Source organism: Triturus cristatus, chromosome 10 (genome assembly GCF_964204655.1).
Source record: "Triturus cristatus chromosome 10, aTriCri1.1, whole genome shotgun sequence".
NCBI lineage: Eukaryota > Metazoa > Chordata > Amphibia > Caudata > Salamandridae > Triturus > Triturus cristatus.
The window spans coordinates 1,041,251,816-1,041,274,220 of record NC_140593.1 but is presented as its reverse complement, the minus strand read 5'-3'; the positions used below and the strand labels follow the sequence as shown (position 1 = coordinate 1,041,274,220).

General features: G+C 40.0%; 1 protein-coding gene across 2 annotated transcripts in view; it reads right to left on the bottom strand.

Moving 5' to 3' along the window:
* Positions 1 to 19,897: 19,897 nt before the first annotated feature.
* The window catches only part of SMURF1 (SMAD specific E3 ubiquitin protein ligase 1), a 241,690-nt gene continuing 239,182 nt past the window's right edge, over positions 19,898 to 22,405 (bottom strand). For both annotated transcript variants that reach the window (XM_085629135.1, XM_085629136.1), the window contains one exon: positions 19,898 to 21,181. In XM_085629135.1, the coding sequence (XP_085485261.1) occupies positions 21,082 to 21,181 (100 nt within the window). In that variant the 3' untranslated portion in view covers positions 19,898 to 21,081. The remainder of the gene's footprint in view (positions 21,182 to 22,405) is intronic.

Genomic DNA, 22,405 nt, shown 5'->3' with positions numbered 1-22,405 from the left:
TCTCAAACATCAATGAATCTTTAGGCTTACAGCAACCTATTGAACCATCTCAGCTCTCAGCCTGTGCAGTACACTAGTTCACTGCCAGATAACAACAACAAGGGAAGCCCCAGCTCTACGACTAGGGGACCACTACAAGTGACATCAACCCCACAGCGCGATAAAAGCTGCACCACTGGGATACAGCCAGGAATGAAAATGGTCTTCGAAGCAAACCTCATTCAAGTGCACAGGGCAAACAATAACACAAAAAAAGCCAGCCTACAAACATACTTCACAAAAATTTCACAGATCCTGGTACTATTGCTAATGGAAATTTTTGCGAGGGAAACACACTCGGTAAGGGAGGCGAAGCCGACGGATCTACGAACTGTATTGCGAAAAGTCAAGAACAAACTAAGCATCTTAGGGATCATAATGATGCAAATGTAAACACCAAACAGGAGCGCTGGGAAGTGAATGATTCAATTTTGAAAAATCAAACTAACTCATTTCGAACAAGTAACGGACCACAACAGTACGTCGAGGCCTGGGAAGGATATGGCCCACATAGACAGGTCACCAACCTCGCTGTTAGAGGTAATAGAAATATCCTCATACCTGGGTAAGGAAGAGTGGGAAGATCTACTAGCTGCATACACTCAAGATAAAAGCAAAAGTGAAATAAATATCAAAGCGTCGAATAAGTCTATCATAATAAACGATGCCGCATACGAACATCCAGTGACGAAAGTGGGGGCATCAAAGATGGGTCAAAAAAGCCCCACAACCTCCGAAAACCATGACGAATCCCTAAAGCATACAAAGCATGAAAATGCCTGGTGCAGTTTGCTTATAACACCACAACTCCTGGTAGAAGCCCTTAACTATCAATCGGATAAAATGGACACTCAATTGACGCTACTTGACACATTGGCTGTATTTGTGGTTGCCATTGATGGGAAGTTGGGCACGCTAAATACGCTTCTCCAAAACATACTGGCTCAGCCGAACCAAGGATTTGGGAATTATAGAGAAGGATGTGGATGCGGCCCAATCATTGATAAACTGGCGACTCTACCGACAATATTGAGCAATCTGTGTACACAGCTCAGAAGGCCATCCAAGTGTAAACAAAGTAATTCCTGTAACAGCTCCTTTAAGGCTGACACAGATAACTTAAGGACCAAAGAAGCGCCGGCGAGCAACAGACAAGGCAACTCTAAATCAAGGGCCCCTCCACTTATAACACCAACAAGCATAGGGGTCAGCGAAACCGGAACAGAACCTCCACTCTTTGAAAACTTGGAGGAAGAAAAAGCAAGCTAAAAAATGAATGCCAAACAAAGACGAGTAAAAAAACGCAAAGGCAGAAAACACAAAATTGACTCAACGCAAAGGCTTTTTGCACCTCTTTGGGAATACTTCAATTATAGAACAAAGCGCAACTCAACTCGAGAGTGCTATGTGTTGCCCGGAAACTGAGGAAGCCATCAGTACATCTGAGACTCCTACCAAGGTAACAATCCCCAATGGGATGGGAAGCAACAGTAAAACCAAAATAAAAACCATGGAAACACATGGGATCCGCATACAAAAAGAGTCCGAAACAGGATTACAAAATGTATGCCTCCAAATCGGTGAAGCCAGCAATATAACCCTCGAACCCAGTGCGAAACAGGCACAAAAAAGCGGCAGGCAGCCCGGGCCCAACCTCCGACAAATAAAAAATCAAGAACATACTTGGGTGTGAAGCCTGGGAATAACCCAGGACCAGAAAACGCAGAGATAGGCAAAGGGCTGCCAGAAAGCTATCCACCAGTAATTACCCAAGGAGCACCGTCTATAAAGAGAGAAGAAGAACCATCCATTACAGGGACAGCGGATCTTACATGCAACATCTCCAGGCCCGGTGATAATTATCACCCGGCCAGGCAACTAGCATGGAATCAGCACACTATCGGTCGAGAGTTAAGAGTAACTGCACTTAATGCAAACCAGGCTAAAACAACTGATATACGACTAGTAGAGGACATGCGATCCAGCCTCCCCAAAATAGAGGGAGGGCTGTCAAATGAACAAAAACGCTGAGCCGTCTGCACGAAATCAGCAAATACTTGGCCGAGAGCTAAGAGTCATCGCACCTAATTCCAATCAAACAAAAACCACTGCAACAAGACTAGTAGAGGATATGCGATCTAGGCAACCGAAAACAGAGTGGGCAGACAAGTGAACAAAGAAACGCAATAGGTGTCGTCTGGTTCAACCCGGATTACACATCGCAAGGAAGACATGACATTCTGAACAGGGGCAACATCTTACGGCTGCTATCCTACATTCCCTCTTTGGCAGAAGTAAAAAGCTCTGACCTGGTATCCATTGAATTTACAGTCGATGAGGGCACAGGCAGAGAAAAAACAAAAGCAACTTGGACAACCTTGGCAATTTCACAAACAATATATGCTGAAGCTGAAACCTTTAAAAACTGGGAGATCACAATAAACCCGTATATAAAGCCTAGATATCCTTGTCCCGGTGGAAAATGAGGCAGAACAAGCTACCATGAAAAGTCTTAGAAACTCGGTCCTGAGAGGAGCGGTAGGGCCAGGGGGCAACAACGCCGACCAACATAATGATAGTACCCGACGTATTGCAGATGAATACACACAATCATCTGGACTGCCTGACTCAAGATGGATAGCTAGAACTTTAAATAATATTGAATGACAAACCGGCCTCAAGCCAAGGGAGGGCGCTCACGACTCACTGAGAATATGTTCATGGAACATTAATGGCTTGGCCTCAAAAATAATAGACCCAGAATTTATGACCTATATTAGAAACTTTGATGTCGTGGCATTTCAAGAAACATGGCTTGTAGATCCCCCGCACCTTCATGGCTACTTACGTTTCTACTCCGCTGCAAAAAGGACAGCTAAATATGGGCACCCTCAAGGTGGCCTAGCAACTTACATATCGGCCACAAGCATCTTGACGGGAAAAAAAGTCGGACCAACTTCTACAGCCTCGTTGGCTGTAAATATTCACCTGCCACAACTTAAAACAGGTACCGCTGAAACCGATTTTACCCTAATTAACATCTATATCCATCCGAGAAGGAAAAGAAAAGTAGCCAACGACCTTTGTAGCTTTATGGAGACTTGCATAATGGAAAGACCCACAACAAATGTTGTTCTTACCGGGGACTTCAATCTCAACCTTATGGGTGTTACGCAAGAAGAGGAGTCACTAATCCAAAATGCAATCTGGGACATCCCATTACAAGCGACTTCACAAATCTCCAAGCAAACAAAACTAGGTAATAAGATTCTAGAAGATCTGGTACATTTCAACATCAGGGCCCTAAATGGAAGGACCTCTGGAGATAACCCCCCAGCTGCAACTTTTCATTCAACAAGAACAAGCAGCATCTTAGATTATACCTTTATCTCATTACCACTATTCCAGTTCTTAAAATCATATCGGATAGGCCGCAGCGGAGACAGCGATCATTGCCCCCAAGAATCCATCTTTACGATTGTAAAACCTAACTGAGTTATCGAAAGAACCAAAAGAGTCAATCCACACCGTCAACTTCAAAAAAATTAAATACTCAAAAGCAATAGACGGAACTTTAGTGGAAAGGGCAAAACAGCATTTTTGGAGCTGCTCTGGATACAGCGAAATCACAAAATGGGAACAATTTACAAATACTATGTCCACGTATGCTACAAGATCCAAGCCACAGTCACAATTAGGCAATGAAAGACCAAGCAAATTCTCTCAAGAATATAAAGGAAAAATTAGAGGCATAAAAACCTCAATCTATTGCACAATGAGAGAACTTCAACAGAAACCCATGGACATAGCAAAACGCGACCAACTACGGAAATTAAAATCAACACTGAAAAAATCAAAATGGGAAGCAAATAAATCCGCTGAGGATAATCTATGGGCAAGACTTCACTCTGACATTAAATGGAACGATGGGGCAAGGTTCTGGAAATCAATAAACTCATTTATAAGACCTACGCACCATGGGGTCTCATTTAACATCTCAGAGGACACATGGGCAAACTATCTTGGTACCCATTTTAACCAGGCTGCGGGAAATAACCAGGACCACGAGTTTGCTACTTACAAAAAACTTCCAACGAGCAACGATACAAGCTCCACAAAATGGCACATTCCGAGCGAAAGAGAGAATCTGCCGAATTTACAAAACACCATTCAGCGCCCAATTAAGAAGGGAAGAAGTGAGGGAGCACCAGGGCCGAATGGAATCCCGCCAATTCTCTACAAACAAGATGTGGTAGGCTGGGCAGCAGCCCTGGAACCCCTTTTTTTTTTGGAGATAAGACATTTCAACATCCTGCCAAGCTCCTGGAAGGGCTCAATTATCTCCCCAATTTATAAGGCAGGAGACAAGGCTTCCCCTCAAAACTATCGATTGGTGGCTTTAATCGACAACGAGGCAAAATATTTTGCAGGTATCCTTCTAGAAGAGCTGATTGCCTGGGCAACAGAGAGATCCTTAATCCCGGCCAACCAGACAGGCTTCGCCAAAGCAGTAGGCACAATGACTAATATTTTGATTATGGGCATGCTAATAGACAAGGCAGAATCTAACAAAATGCCCATTCACTTCTGCTTCATTGACTACAAGGCCGCTTTTGATCACATAAACCGGAACCTCTTATGGTCTAAACTGAACGACTGGGGAATATCGAGACCCCTTTTAGACCTGCTAATTAACCTCTATACAGAGACCTGGGTACAGATAAAGGTGGGGGATGGATCCGTTTTGTCCAGGCGCATACCGACCAACAAGAGCCTGAAACAAGGCTGCGTCCTGGCCCCCACCTTATTTAACCTGTTCCTAAGCGATCTTGTCCCCATTTTAAATGGTTGCAACTCCCAAGCTAGGAGGACTGAAACTACCTTGCCTACTATATGCTGACGATATAGTCCTTATAAGCTACACTAAGGTAGGACTTCAGCACCTCCTGAATGCAACACAATGCTACTCAAATAAAAATGAGCTTACAATAAATCTTGAGAAAACCCAGACAATGACCATCAGCAAGAAAAAAAGGAAATTAACATCATGGTACTGGGACAAGACAAGAATTGGAGATACACCAATATATAAATACTTAGGGGTGAAGCTCGACAACGGTGGACAGTTCTCTGCTCAGAGAACGAGTATACGAGGGAAAGGGTTATCTTTGGCAATCTCGCTGAAATCTCTAAATCGCAAACTTTCTGGCCCCCTCTCTTCTGCCCTTGACGAAAGTAATCCGCGCTAAACTTCTCCCAACAATTACCTACGGGAGCGAGGCACTTCGAGGAAAGGACGCCAAGATCCTTGATAACACAATAACAGCTGCCTATAGAATCATCTTCAGCCTGCCCAAGCAAACCTCACCAGCTCAAATCAGGCTCGAATTCGGCATCGATCAACAGCTCCTGGCAAGGCAGGGAGCCTACATGATAGCCTGGGACAAAGTGAGGAAATCGAAACAAGGAACATTAAATGAACATTTGTGGATGGAGTTAGTACAATACCCGTCCTCAGCAGCAGCTAAGTTCCTAGGGAAAAGCCTGACGAACACGGGATTAGAGCAGCTCTGGGATACCCCAGTAAATCATATAACATTAAAAAAATTGGTCAAGAAATCGATCAAACAACTATCATGGGTCCAAGATAAAGCAGACCTCTCTAAAAGAACGCATGGCTGGTTGACCCTAAACTCGTATACAACAAAGGCACCACAGAGCTACTTTGGCGAGGGATACTCCAAATCCGTCAAAATGTGCTTCTTAAAGCACAGGCTGGGCCTGCTACCTTGTATTCAAAACCTTCCAAACTGGATTAAAATAAAAGCTGATCCCCTTTGTCGGCTATGTGGCTTGGGGCAAGAGGATATGTTGCACTTGATATGTTCTTGCGAGAAATTACGTGATGAACGGAAACACTTGTTGATACACTACTTCAATCAGCAAGGCATCCGCACACGAAGGAAGGCAGTTCTCGCTTGTTTTTCTCCCCATGACCCTCGCTTGAACTGCAGCTTCGTAAAATTTATGAAGGCAGTGGGAAAAAATATGCCAAAAATTAATTTATAACGGTCCCTGTATTATCGATTTAATATTGCTTCGTCTATTGACATTATTGACCCCATGAGCTCATGAGAATATCGAGAAAGAAGATATATCTTACAAACACAAACTTGAACTATCCTTTTAAAAACTTTATTGCTCATGAAGTTGTCGCGCGTACATTCGAACTTAGGAAATGTGAATGTTTTATTTTGATTTTATTAGAATTGTACTTTTATTACTCTGCTTTTAATCTATTTTGTATAGCAATGGTTTTAAGTAACTATGCTAAATAAATTACTTACTTTCACTGTAGTTGGTGCTCATTTTTGTGGCGAGTCTCCTGCATCTCACATTACTCTGATGTTCCATGATTCTTGTATTCACTGCCTTTGTCGTCATGCCTATGTAGTGCTTTTGGCATGGGCAGGTGATCAAATAGATGCAATTTTTGGTAGTGCAATTAGTATGGGATCCAGGAGTTAGGGGTGTTGATGTGGATTTTTTTTTAGTGCTGTGCGAGTATGCAGATGCTGCACAATCCACATGGGTAATGGCCCGTCACCCAGTTGTGTTGCCCGTCCCTTCATTTTGGGCCTAGTGTGTACAATGGGGTCTTTCAAATTGTTTGCGCGTTTGAAAGAAAACTGAGGTGGAGCCAGTGTTTAGGACCCAGTACCTAACACTGGCCAATATTTCCTGATTATTTTTTGCATTTGATTGGCGAAAGGGGTAAATGATGTAACACAGGTTAGTACCTCGCTTTCTGGTTGTTCATGTTTTTCTAGTAGCTCCACCCTGTTATTCCTTGCTCTTTTGCAAGCAGTTTTAACTACCTGTAGGGGGTATTTACGTGCTATCAAATTGGTGCTCAAGACTTCTGCTTGGTCTTTGTAGTCACTTACTGAGCTACAGTTGGTGTAGGTGAGGACTATCATACCTTAGCAAAATATTACAAATCGGTCAGCTTCTTGTATGTGGCCATATGTAGCTTCCCTTCACTGAGGGTTATTAGCAAATCAAAGAAAAGTAGGTGCATCGCTGAGATGTGTTTGGTAAACCTCAGGTATGGGTTCAAGGTATTGACTCATTCGCAGCGTCTATGACAAGTGTCTAACGTGCCTTGCCACAATAATAGTACATTATCAATAAATAAGACGCCGGATCAAGATGTTGGTAAAGAAGGGGTTGGTCTCCCCTAAGATGTGGCAGTGTTCAAAGTCTGGAAAAACACAAGAGGGGGGCAGAGGAGGTTTAGAGACCAGGGAGGGTTTAGAGACAAGGGCCCTCGGGTCTGAGAGGTGAAGATAAGGCTAACAGAGGAGCAGATAGAAAGGCGTCCCTTTATAGGACAGTTTCCCTCACCTAACAAAGGTGGCATGCTTCATCATTGGGGAACTTCCTCCCACGATAAAACCTAGTCAATGTGCGCGCTACAACCCCCCTCACTGAGAGGAAAAGGCTTAGGGATGTAATTACTAAATACCCAACAAGAGCTTTAGGGCATGGTGAAGGAAGCAGTTCACGTGGTGAAGTGAATTAAAACTAGCTACAGGGTTCGCCGCATAACTTTATTCAGGCTGCCATGTGCCAAGATTAAAAACAAGAGCACAACAGGATACAATAAACCCAGTCGTGTTATTCTAAGAACGACATGTTTCAGGCCATGACCTAGTCAGTGTTGTGGCCTTCTTAAGGATCCAATATGTGCTACTGCTGTAAATGTGATATGTAGAAGAAAAAATGTATATATTCTTTATATACAAAACTAGTGATTCATAGGTATTCAGAATGATGGATTCACGGGTGGTACCTGTTAGGAGACAAAGAAATCATACTGTACGGTTGAAAGAGTTTAGAAGAGAATATTGATGAGGTTCCTGGTGTGGATTTGTTGCCCCAGTGCCTTGTTTTGAGTTTTTCTGGTGGGGTGGCTTTGTGGCCAGTTATCTTTGAATGTAGGATTTCTGGGTTGAATGCTGGGTTGAGCCATGTTTCGGTCAGGAAGAGGTTCAGTGTGTTGCTGCTGAGGAGATCCTAGATTTCGGTGGAGTGTTTCCTGAGGAAATGGACATTGAAGAACATGGCAGACAGTTGGTGTGGGGTAGTGGTGGCATGCATCGGTTGTTTGAAGGTGTGGTGTTGATGTGAGGTGTCGCAGGTGAAGCTGCAATGGGTGCAGGAGAAAGGTCCTAGTGTGAAGCTGGAGGATGCACAGCAGTAGTGCGTTTGCTGATGTGTGTTGTTGAGGTCACAGAGGAGTAGTGGCGGAGTTCATTGAGTCCGGTGGCAGCTGCGGTGTTGCAATGGATGGTCGTGGGGTAAAGGTTCCTGGTGCAGGCCACGGGACAGGCCCAGACTGCCTTGGCAGAGCCGCGTCCGCTGCATGTGTCCACTGCACCCGTTGCGCTGTGGCCTGCATGAAGTAATTTTTGGGGAGGGTGGAAATTCTGTTGGTAGGAAGAACAGTGAGCAGAAAAACCCAGCAGCGGTGGTGTCACTTGGTCAAAAGGCATCAACTGGATCAGGCTGGAACAAGTAGGAACTGGAGGCAACTAGCAAGCTGGGTGCCAATGTCCCTACTGTGGCTAGTGCCTGGAATGTTTAATCCATTTTGTTCTTCTATGTAATATTTACCTTCCAGTATGCAAAAGAACCATACGGCTAATGTCTGCTAGCAAGGGCCTTCTATCTCCAGAACACTGAATCAGCAAACCAGAGTTTTGACTGAGACCATCCCACACCCAGGATACTTGCTAGAGAAGGTATGGTGCTTGGGTTTGCAGTGAACAGCATAAACCACTTGAAAAATCATTAAAATCTGCACAGCATGTGTGTTTAGTCTAATGCACCCGCTAATTAAGAAGACCCATAAGGCATACAGAACATCTACCTTTAGCGTTGAGTAAACTGCCTGGTTCACTTTCTCACATGTCTACTAACCATCCCACTTATACCATAATCTTACCTACTTCTTCAACATTCAAAATTAACACCTCAATTCATCAATCTGTACAACTTTTATTTACAACTGAATGTTTCAATTCCATGTGCAACTCTATTAATCCGCGTTACTCCCCCTCCTGACTGCCCAAACTGGAAACAAAAATCTTTTAAACTCTGAATCTTCTGCTGGGCATCTATTTGACAAACAAAGGGCGAATTGTCTTATCTTACAACCCTACGTTGTCGATAAGCATCAAACAATTATTCCCATCCTCTTTAGCTTGTACAAACCTCCAACACCCAAATGTTCGATACCCAATTTACCTTTTATATATTATGACACTATTACGTATACATTTTATAAAATTTTGTTCATGAAAGGCCAGGCGGTCCAGGTAAGGGGAAAAAGCAACTAAGGGCAATGTTGAGATTTACAATTGTGGTTTAGAGAGCTAGGTCTGCAGGAAGGCCATGCAAGCACTTACTGCCTAGCTTTTAAGAATTTGTTTTGGTGTAGCCACATAATATTACTTTTCTCAAAGACAACTATTAAAGGAAAAGCCTGTCGGAGGAGATGGGCGGAACAAAGCACAGTATGTCAAACTTGCTAGCCCTCCACCCACAACCTGGGAACAAAGTATTAAACGTTAGGTCGGGTATAACTGAAGATGAAACCAAATTTATTCTGGATCATATATCCATCATCATACATTCTATATGCTTTCAAACCAAGCTACAAAAAAACTGGAGAACAAAGTAAACAGCACAAAAGGTATTCAGTTGTGAGTTTATTGCATATGTAACAAATATGAACATGACCTTCTAGGTCCTGCCTGCTATACAATCAAACTTTATTCCAGCTGGTTCCATAAACACATTAAATAGTAGTATTTGTTAAATACTTTGATTTAGACATGAAAAATTAGTGTACAACTTTCACATAAAAGAAATACACAATAAACGGTGGGTTGGATAACAAGGATAGCAGCAATATTTAATAAAAGATCAAGACAGTACAAAACAATAATTTAAAAAACAAAACAAAGTGGTCAAAAACAAAAACAATTGTCTGCAAAAAGTATATGGAACCTGTTAAAAATTCTCAAACTCTCACTTTTTATTCAAAGGAAAACAATGAAGAGGTCCCACTGAAATTATTGATGAATGATTTTTCACCCTAACTTTAAAAATATATATTTTTGAAAAAGCCTAAAATCCACAAATTCCATTTCATGAGCCTTGGTGCCAATTCATTAGAGTTAAATACAGGGGAACTCACAAAACTTCCATTAAGGACCGGTGGAGCATTAATGTGGACAGGTTTGTTTGTTTACTTAAAATGAAATAAGGGTCCCTTCCTTCTCCAACAAATATTACTCTAACTGCAGAATGAAATGCAATGTTTATGCAAATATTAAAGGTTGATTTGTTGCCCATCCAAATATTTTACTTCTTTACTTTGTTCCAAATTTTAACAAATCAGTATTCCATCCTAATCAGTGTCTTATACAGTGCCCATTTTACAATTAATCTTTTTGCACGTTTACTGCATAAGCCACTTACACACAGTTGTACACACAACTGGCACATATTCAATCATACTGTGATTTCAGGGTTTTGTGGAGGCTATGTTAAAAACTCCATGAAGCCAAGTTATGCCCCAGGAATTGATGGTTGCAAAATAATTATAATCAACGGTTCAACTTGTGTAGATATTCTAATGCAATGTACAATGTAAAATCTATAAAATGAAGTCTTTTGATAGACATGAGGGGTTAGGGATAATAACGTCAAAAGGGCCAGCTTCTTACCAAATACTTTGTTTCTGCAATGTCAAAATTGAGGAATTTGGACATTTGATATGCTAATCGTCAGAGAAACTGAGAAGCATATGTCGATTTCAATGGAAGAAATATATCCAGAAAAGAGATTCTGTGAGAAATTAAACAGGTTGCCCATTTATAAAATGGGCATAGTGCTCTTTAAAAATGAAGAAGCAACAATGATTATCTAAAAAGACGGCTTCTTGTAAGTATGATCAAATAGGTTAAATGAGCTGTGTATGTATGTTTTAGTTTATGTAAAACAATGACACGGTAACAAGGCTCAATGAAGCATGCCGTTTACAAGCAGAATAGAAAAAGTACATATTTCCTTCAATGTTGCACTAATGGGGCTAAAAAATGAAATATGCAGTAAAAAGCATGAATCTTTTTACTGCTCAAAATATCATGCAAGCAAATTAGAAAACCAACTCTTTCCTCTAAAGACATCTATGGTTGTCTTAGTTCATCAGCAGTCACCCATTACCAATCTGAGGTGACCATCACCAAACTGTGGTGGCAGTTCCCATAGGCTTGGAATGAGTGAAAAGTGCCACATGCCAGTGAGAGTAATGTTTGGCCACAACAGAATGCAATACCGATTGAAACCCGGGATATCATTAATTAATTATAGTCTCAATTATTTTACATGAATTAACTGAATAAATGACATTTTACATTATAAGGCCAATTAAATAAATTGTTACAACGTAAAGAATGTATAAACTAACTTCTCTCCTACTTAATTCTGTTAATGCTTATTTTGGGGCACATGCACACTAAATCAAATAATTCAGTAACATGTCAATAATTCAATCTGGTCTGTTGACCAGAAGGACAAAACAAGTGTGTAACTTAGCATACAGCTACATGCCAGTGGCCAGCATTATTCACATTATGCTATTGCCATATTACAAAAGAATAACCAGAGGCTAAAAAGAAAAGCAAAGAAAAAATAATTAATATTTGTCAGAAACCTGGAGAGAATGGAGCATTACATAAACTTCTTTTTGGCTATACTTTAATGCTTTTGTTATACATAAGGTATTAATGTGGTGCAGAACGACTAGTGGTATAAGAAAGACCCCCAGATTACAAATAAGGTGTGGGTTGCAGTAAGTATCAACTACAACAGAGAAGAATGCCAATTAAGCAATGTTGCATTAAAAAAAAAACACACTAAATGTTTAACTGGCCATACAAGAGCAGTACTCACCTCAGGCATTTTGAGCAAAGTAGATGTTATGACACAAACGCATGCTTTCCCAGATAAGCTACCTTAATGGAGGCGAGGTTCAAAAACCTTGAGATCAGCTACCGTCATTTTGAATATTGTAGTTGACTTGGGAGTGCAGGTGAAAATCTGGATTGATCCTCTAATTTTAAACAGGATTTCAAGATAGATCTGGCTGAAAAATACCAACACTACTGATGTTATGAAAGGGTAAGAAATAGGCAAGAAGGACAATGCTACGTGGAATTTCAATCCACATGACTGTATACCTACAATGCAACACTTCATCTAGAATTTCCACAAACCAATCTCCTGCAATTCTAAGCAAAAGCCCAGAACACTGTAGTAATCTAAAAGTAGGGCTGTTTGAAAAGTAAAAGTCATCCCAATAGACATTTTTCAAAGACTGGCGATGCTTAGAAAAACACCAATCATGAAAACTACATTTAACAATACAAATGTGAGATTGTGCTTTGAAGAAAATCAGAGCAGTGGGTGGGCACACCAATCTATATGCTACTATATGTAAATTCAACTACAGATCTCGATAGGTTTCATGCAGGAGGATTATGGACATTCATTCTGAAGCAAATTTAAACTTCAAATCTAAACCTATCCAATTTTGGTTAACAAATCATATTCATTCTGGTAGAAGACAAATCATTGAAATGATGTAGCAGATAAAAACTCTAATATGATATTCTATTGACTACAAAGAATCCATCATGCTCAAGAGAGAAGGGAGCGGGGGAGTTGTAAATACAAAATAGAATGTATTTAATTCAGGGTATATGGTTTATACTCATCAGCCAGACAAACATATTTGCTCATGTAAAGTGGACTAAAGGAGAGTTTTGAAGCAGCCAATGAATAGAATACATGTCGGTGATTTCAAATTACCACAGACGGCTTTGTCGCAGTCTGTACATCTTTCCTTAACCTTACATTCTATTTAGTCTAAAGCAAAACATGAGAATTTCTTCACCTCGGATCGAAAGGTGTACATCTGCTTTTTAAAGTGAATGAAATGAAGCAGCACAACTAAAGTTGCAAATATATATTTCTGAAAAGAGAGCAAGATCTGTAGGTGCATTCAAGGTAGCAGTCTAGTGCTTGTTAAAACAGTTTTTAATAGTCTCATACCTGTACGCCTATAATCTCACCTCAACTGTCAAAATGCCCTAAATAACGTTTGGACCAAATAGATCTGCTCATTCAAGCCACCATGCACCTATTACAGGACCCATACATGTAAATGTATGGATTGGGTTACCAGTACAGAGTTTCTTTGTGCCAAACTTCAGAAAATATGAAACATTTCAGACCTCTTCTAGCCACCTAACCAACCGTGATGAAATTAGCTTGAGCGTGACCTAAAACCGTTTACTACAAGCAGGCCCTTACAAAAGAACACAGAAGAAAAGCTCCTTTTAATGAGGTACCCAATAGTGACTCATGTAAGTGCAATGAGATACATTTCAATACGAAAACGAGAATGTTTTTAAAATACTCCCCATTCTAGCAGGACTCTTTAACCTATCCCATTAAAAAACTGTCTGGATACCAAAAGCAACATCTTTTCTACTGTTCCCCCCACTTTGACTTGAACCCTGAAGTTATTTTAATTTTTGTGTGTTAAAAGAAAAAGTACATGGATCCAGAAAATGACCATATGAAATGCGAGATAATTAGTGGATGTTCACTGACTGCAGAACCAAAAAGAAGTCACAAACATAAATGGATTACCAAAAGACTAAAACACTGAATGTGGACAATGATTGGCATACAATGATCTACTCAGCTGCTTAATTGTCATCTTGTCCAGACCTACAATAAAAGCAATTTGCAAAACAATTTCAGACAGCGAAATAGGCAATGCCAGAAAGTCACATTTGAATAATGGTGACAATTTAGACACCAGTTTCCACTCAAAGAGGCAAATATGCACTATTGCAGGGAAGGAAGTAAAGAACCTGCTTACCGTAAACTCATGTACAGGTCTTGAAACTTCACAAGCCTCTACCAAATGTTAATCGTACCAACCCTGTAATGTTAAAACAGTTTGGTAGATTACTAAATTTAAACAGATCAACTGAAAGAAATCACAACATCGTCACAGAATGATGAATCGGAGCACAGATCTTTCGGGACGGCATGTGAAACTCCCAAGGTAAGGACTGAGATAGCGAAGTATTAATAAAATTGCAGCAGAAAGATTCCAATTTGCTAAAGCATCTCCTAGCTCACATGTCGGAAGAATCAAAGGTTTTGTGCAGAAGAGAGTGGAGCAAATGGGCTTCTTAACAAGGTTTGATTCAAGGTCCGTGTTTCACTAAATGAGCAAGATGATAAGGAAACTGGTCCTACTACTTGATATGGCTAAGGCTAAAATATGTGGACACAAAATAAAGCATATTGGTGTTTGCATATCGTTTAGTAGTAGTTACAAAAGGGCCCCTTTTGTAATTACTTTGTGGTAACCAAAACACAGACAGAAAATAGCATGTCCATTTACAGTCGCAAGGAGTGGGCTTCAGGACTAGGAAGATGGACAGCTAAAATATATTCATTCCTACGCCTCCCTAACAGACAAAATAACCTTTTCATTAGGCATCTGGAGTTTGAGACAAAGCTTTGTGGAAGAAAGTATAGAAAAGAGTTCAGCAAGCTAAAGCAGATCAGAACTATGGAAGTCTTTAGCAAAGTGAAGCCAATCAACATCCGTAGGTCCGGTACAGAGTTGAGTCACAAAACTACTTGAGTCCCAGAAAGCTCCTCTCGGAAGGCCAAAATCTGCTCACTTTTAGTATTGAAAGAGGATGAGCTCTGTATGTAATATTATGTACTTGCAATACAGTCCAGTAGTCAAATAGATAGCCTTCATCAATCACAAGGAGGTAATATTGACAGACTCCCATCAAACAAATAGGCTGGGTCAGGAAAACACCCTCTGATCTGGAGCCCATGAAACAGTCGCAGGTGGTGATGAAGGAATGGGCACAAATGACTTCCGAAGGCTCGTTAGGGCACAGAATGAATCCGTGTATTCTTCACCTTGTTATTAACCTTTCCAACTGACTGTTAGTCATTTACTTTGAACAATATTTGATATAAATTCCAGAACCGAGTCACTAAGAAGGATATAAAACCAAACTATACTGTGTCTAATACGCGGTGTCCTCTATCTGTGCCTACAAACACCTTTAAAGAAAAAAGCCCCGGCTTAACAGAGGAATAAGATGCAACATGTAAGCATCCTATGGCAAAACGGAGCCCATAAGAAAATGAGCACCGCTGTAACCTTAGGTTCCAGCTACCTAGATTAATGAAGACTCCACTCAGGAGTGCTACACACCCCTCATTTTATACAGTGATTTCTAGTACACATGGACTACACTGAGCTCACAACTACAGACCCTTTCAATTAATTCTTTTTCATCACAGACTCAGCCATCATAAGAGAAAAGATCGGTATTTCTTATTCACTAACACTGGTGATGTGTAAGAGGTTAGCATGCGGCTGAGCAGATGTGAATGCCAGTTAGATCTTAGTTCTCTAAATCGCTGATACCATTGAAATATTATAGGTCTTAATCACACACTGTGAAAAGATTTCCAGTTTGCAGCACATGAATACAAGATATTTAAAAGTGGAAACTGGGTAAAATATCCTGAAAGACCTGTTCAAGCCAATATCCCTCAACTAGACTAGGTTGAACCTTAAATGAATAGTCTTGAGTTTGCAAAGACTATGCTAATGAGGAGAAATGAAAAATGTAGCATAGATGAGGGATGTGTTCCCTTTTATCAAATAGGCAAGAAAACATACAAGCATCTGCAGCAGCAGAAAGAGGTCCGTGGTACTAGACCCCACTAAAAGCGAAGACGTTTTACTACGCATGTTAAAAGAAAAGTCTATGATGAAGTCTGAAACACATATGGGGTGATAAGACCAAGGAGGCACTAAGCAAACCACAGAAAGAGGTAAAAGTAGTCTGAAGATAGGTGCAAATGTATGCAGTGGGTGGGGCTAACCCCTGTAAAATAATCTGCAACAGAAACTGAAAATGAAGTCAAAGCATTAGACTGTTTTGTAAAACTGTGTGTAGTAAATCTAGAATTTAAACAAAAAACTGTAGCTGTTGTCTTACAGCTGAACAAATATGCAAGTCATTTATGATATTCCATTTACACATATCTAGTGACTTGAATCTGGGTGCTGTGCCTTTATTATGCTGGGTAGATGCTTCAAGCAAAGGCACAATGCATGGACAACCTAGAAGCTGGTGAGGACAATGGGAAATAAGTAGTTTTATGGATGAATTTATTATCTAGCGCCACATATATTTCATTCGACAGCAGTTCACTTGACCGATGCAACAATTGGACGTAGTCTCCTAGTACCAGTCTATGAGCAAATGCATAAAGTAAAATACCGTTTTCAGTAAGAACATGAGAACCTGGTTGTTAACATTAGATTATCGAGGCACACATTTCAACAGGATGAATTGTCCGTAGGGATGACAGATGAATGATTAGAAAAAAAATGTCTGTTTAGAAGTCGAAGAACTACTAAAAGATGCAATATTGTGAAGGACACACAATATTAAATTTGCAAGAGATAAGGGATCCGTAGGATAACTGTTGAGTAGGGCAATCAGCAGCTCCAAGACTTCTGGAAGAACCCAGACTATAAAAACAAGGTTGTAATGAATTAATTATTTTTCTTATTGTCCCTGAAGTGTCTAGAATGTCACCATAATTACCCAAAATTCTTTGTTGAATAATCTAGAAGACAACTATATTTTTCGTCCCGAGACAAACTGACTGCACAAGCACACACTTATATAACATCAAGTCTTTCTTTATTGAAGCAGTTCTTGACCAAAGCTCATGTCATCACATAAAACACCAGGAAATTAACACTAAAGTTCCACAAAAGCATGACGAGGAACCCAGTTCAACTCACATACTGGAAGAAAGTGGCTGATAGGAATACAAGACAACCCTCCATGCAAAACCAACACATCTTAACTCAAGTGTATTCCAAATGTGCATGCAGATAACGATAGAAATGGGCCAGACATTTTTGACATACGAAGCAGTCAAAGACCACACAAAGCAATTCAAGCCAAAGACTGAGCTGCTGGAGCTAAAAGGCTGGTAAGCTTAATTTAGCAAGTAAAGAATTACTTCAAAAAATAAGAAAGGTATTAAAAGGCCTCCCACAAAAGAGACACACACACCACATCAACCCTCTTTAAATGTAACTTTAAAAAAATACAGCCAACTGCTGTCATACACCGACATAAAAACCCCTTTCAAACTGCTTGGAAACTATGACGTTGCTCGAAGTAGTTTCATACCAGGCTGAAGATACAATTGTGTGGCAGATGACAATGGTTTACTGTTAAATTTATAAATAATTTCTCCTATATCACAACTGTAAAAAGACCCTGGAAAAGGTTGTCTGAGGGGAGTGAGGTAGTGGCACCTCATATTTCATGAGGTTGAAGGCAAAAGAAATAGAATGTTTAAGAACAAAGTAACTAATGACAGACCATTCTTGAAGCTTGTGTACTGGTTATTAAGTTGTGTTTATAACACAACACAACTCACATCTCTACAAGTGATGCAACAGCCATAGAAGGGGGGGGGGGGGGAAATGTATGGATAGTATGTCTACTTAGCCTTGTCTTCACAACAACTTGTGAGGACACTGGTTCGTATGGTGTCAAGATGACATTTAAGGGAAAAATCATTAATGAATAGGTTTGTTTCAAAAGCAAACTATGCTAACCGTGAAAATATTAAACAGACATTTTCAATATTAGATTCAGTTAACATATGACCTTAAACCTGTGAAGTACCATTTGATGGGTGACTCCTTTGGTAGAAGATTCACAAACAATACTGACCATCCTCTAAAAAGCAAATTCATGTCTTATCTGGCTCATCTCAGCACACATCTGTTCAAAAAGACAAAACAATTGCAATGACCCTCAAAAGAAATGCTATCGATGGTTGAAAGCATGGACCAGCACACTAAATCTCACAAGGAATATTACAGCTTAAAATATTAAAACTGCAGCAAAAATGCAAATATATGCATTTCTGCTAGGCTATCAAACAGCTATCACAAAGCATTTCTCAAAAACATGCCAGTAGTGTTTAGTATGTCATCCCCCTTTCACAGATAGGATTCAGCAAAGAGCATATAATCACTTACTAGCACAAACCTTCTCATGTATGACAGGTTAAAAAGGTCAGAATGCAGTTCACAAGTTATAGACAACTTTCAAATGCTCAGGAAGATCTAAAGATGTACTGGAGTAAAGTGACTGCAAACAGTATTGTATTTCTCCAATAGCTAATGGGAGAATGTTGCATCCACTCTTGCTTCCTTTTCCACTCTTTATACTGCACCATCTCATATCTCCCAACTTCTATCTTCAGTCTTTGACTTTCAGCTCAACAAAAACGTGATTTTACTAAGCAAACATTGAATGACACTAAATGCGGAACCAACATATCCCCAACAAAACTATAATGAGTACCATACTGTAGAGAGAAAGAAAAAAGGGGGAAATCAATTTGGAGAGCAGTGATTAATTAAAATTACAGTGGTTGCAGTTAAGAATAAAAATGGAGTCAGAACCTATGCAATGCTCAAACTGGATATTTTTTCAGGCTTTAAGTTTAGTCAATAGGTTTATGATTTGGGAAGAGAGCTTGCTTGGGCCATGGAAATGTATTGTCGCATCTCACCGACTAGGACGGGATGGTGAAAAACTACGAGAGTCTCTTACGATCTCATTTCAGTCTGTTTTTCATCCTTTGGTATCAATTACTACTCAAGAGGTCTACCTTTGTACGTCAGTCTAACACCAGAATGTCTGACACACCAATATGGCAAAAACCCAAACGGTCACAGAGGTTGAATCAAACCCCTTCACATCATGCAGCAACTATTTTACATAGATCTTTGCGACATAAGTATACTGTATGGGCTGGTCTGTTGAACTAGAAAGCACTGTGGAACAGTCTAATACACATAGTTGCTAGTCTTTTGACTTACTTGTTGCCTGTGGTAAGATCTAACGAAGAAATAATTCCGTACTCAATGATAATATATTGGAGCATTACTAACCAAACCTGATTAAGTTTGGTCAACACAAAGTTTTATTATGTGCAGTGTTGCAGGCTATGATTAATCATGTTTCCAAGTACCACTGGGTCCGAATGGGAGGTAGTGATCAAAGCTATTTTTGCTTTTCTCTCAAAATCTGGGCTGTTTCAAAATGAAAAGCATCCTTCTCCAAGTTTAAGTTCCACACCAGAAATGTCATAAAGATCCCAATCACCCGGCCATACTTGAGACAATTTGACTTGTATACAAGAATCTTGGTCATTAATTGACAACCATTCCAAGAATGAAAAGTCTACCAGTTATGGTTTTTGCTTTAACCCAGATTGAAGGTCCATGAAAAGGAGTTTTGAAATCATATCCCTTCATTGACCAAGAAGTGTGCCAATGGGAAAAAAAAAGACTTTTTTTGTTTTTAAACAAGAAATACTTCCATAGGAAGAAACATGGGATAAACTGGTCCTCCCAAGTAAAATGTTCATATCACAACAGGCGCTGCATGTGGAATCTTATTTCTATGCAATAAAATAAAATTTTCAAGTAGGCAGAACTGCCCTATGAACACAGCCTTGTGCTTAGATATGGCACAATTCACGAGCATTATACCAGACTTGCAAAAAGCTAAAATTATTCATTGACAACACAAAGCAAGTCAACACTCTGAAATGCAAACAATATAAAACTCACTGGGTCCTTTATAGTCATGTTATGTTGGTATAAACCCAATGTTGTGCAAATTAAAACAGCCGGCATGGTTAAGGACAGATGTTCACTTTTTAGTTGGTTTTCATTTCGAATGTCAAGCCTTTAAAAAGCGGACTACGTTTGAAAACAGAAGCCAAACATGGCACTATATAGTTTGTTTACTGTAGAGGCTCCCTTTAAGTCTATTGAGCTACTACACCACCAGAAATAAATCTGAGAACTATGATAACCAGATTAAATAGGAACAGAACTTTCTTATTAGCTGAGCTTTTAGTCATTTCCTAGTAAAACCTTACGAAGTCAATTATCACAGAAATCACAGCTTTGCAATGTATTACTTTTTCCTTGATTTTTTCGAAGCGTTCATTTAAGTTTCAGAAACCCCCTTTTCCCCCACACTCAGTCATGGGTTCATACACGAAAAAGTGTTTTCTTTTGTGAGCTCATTAACAACATAGAGCTGCATATTCTCTAGGGAAAGTGGACTTCCATGCGAAATAAAACTTTCAATGTGCAAAACATCTATTTCAACCAGGAACAGGAAAAACAAATTGCCGTAGCACAACCCCTTGTTATAAAATGTCCGGAGTTATTCATTTTTCATCCAATTTTCTTTTAGCTGGACTATCCTACTAAGGCAGAGTGTTTAAGGTGTGGCTTCTCTTACACACAAGTTTATTTTCTGCAGGCTACTCAGCACAAGTAAAAATCCCAATGATGAATCCTGAAATGCTCCGATTTCCAGCGACTCAGACTGTTGTACTTCCTTCAAATGTGAATTAACTTTATGACAGAACAGCCACAGGTGTCTCTTGTAGTTGCAAGTCTTTGACAAACTGTGGTTTTTAAATTATATTGTAGGACCATAGGTCAACAGTCCACCCACAGTATGGCTCATCAGTTTAACTAAAGCTGAACTGCATGTTCCACTGGAAGGAGATGTGTGGTACAAAATGTAACAAAGGTGACAATGGGTGAAAATCAAGTGAATGACACACCCTGCAAAAAGGGAGGCCTCAAAGGAATACCACAAGATCCTTAGAGTTCAGATGCACCCAAACCGCTTATCAGAAACCTCAAAAGGCATTTCTTGCAGTTTTTATCTGTAACTGATGAGCTAATGCTAGTGTCCTTTGGTTGCCTCTTCACTCTACAGCAAAACCACATGTTTCTTCGACAGCTGTCAAGAGCTTCTCATAAAGCTTTTCATACGACTCATAAGGCGGGATGTCGATTCGGTTAAAGCTGAAAGAGAAAATTATATCTGTTCAGATTGTGCATGTCAAATTAAGTTATTCAAAGACCTAGAAATTCTCAGCCTGTAAATAATATTCCTAGATACAAAATCAAAAACTGGGAAATTAATAGAGGTGTTTGTTGTAAAGACTACTGAATCCTTACCCAACATATTATATTGTTTCTGCAATCCCTACATCTAAAAATTTACTCTCTTTTCAGCAGTCCCTGTGAATACAAGTAGTAAAATGAAAAATAAATAATTGGGTAGAAGGGCCTTACATACTATGATACAACCTTGTGCTGCTCATCCTAGGGGCTGGGAGAAGGCACTAACGTGTAAAATTAGTTTCACAGTTGGATGTTCATTATCGATACATGGGCTTTGCATACTTATAACTAGATTTCATGAGTAATGTTAGGGTCACTGACCAAAGAAGAGCATAATCTGAACCCACTTGATGTCGCCTCCCCCTTCCCCCCCCCCCAAAAAAAAAGAACACTAGAAACCCAGAAGGCCTGTGTGTTTCAAAATCATTCAGAAATTTTCTAGATACAATTAGCTTTGTTTCAAACCCCACTTCCACATAAGATGTGTAGGTTGTCTCATGTAAGTTTAAAAAAAAAAAAATCCATTAAGTTACAAAATTAGTTTTACAGGCTTCATTTCTTGTTACGGTTTCATGCTTAGCCTACTTAGCAAGCAGTACATCTCAGTGAACAACATCTAGAAGGTAAATGACTTTTACATGATTAATTTCACTGACAAGTTACTTACCTTCGGTGATGCCATTTCTGGTAGAGACAGTATCTAGCCACAGATTTCTCACCTTTAAATTTCCCAGATGTAAGGCTGGATGTGGAAGATTTTTCATCAAGCAATACCCTGCACGCCAGTAGGTGGCATCTGTCAGCTCCGCGTGACGCTGTTGGCATCGTCCACTCTTGAAGTGATGTCCACGACATCGATATGGGCTCCACCACGGCACGCTGACGTCAGTTACTTTTCACGACTTTCAACCCCAGAAACGCAGACCCATGAAGAGTACAGACGTTGGTGTGTTTAATAACTAGGGCCCTAAAAGGGAACAATGTTGACCATAGAAACTAGTCCACAGTGCAGGAAGGATGGTTAGGTCGGTAAGGAATCTGTGGCTTGATACTGTCTCTACCAGATAAGGTGTTACCAAAGGTAAGTAACTTGTACGTCTGATTGAGACATCTAGCCGCAGA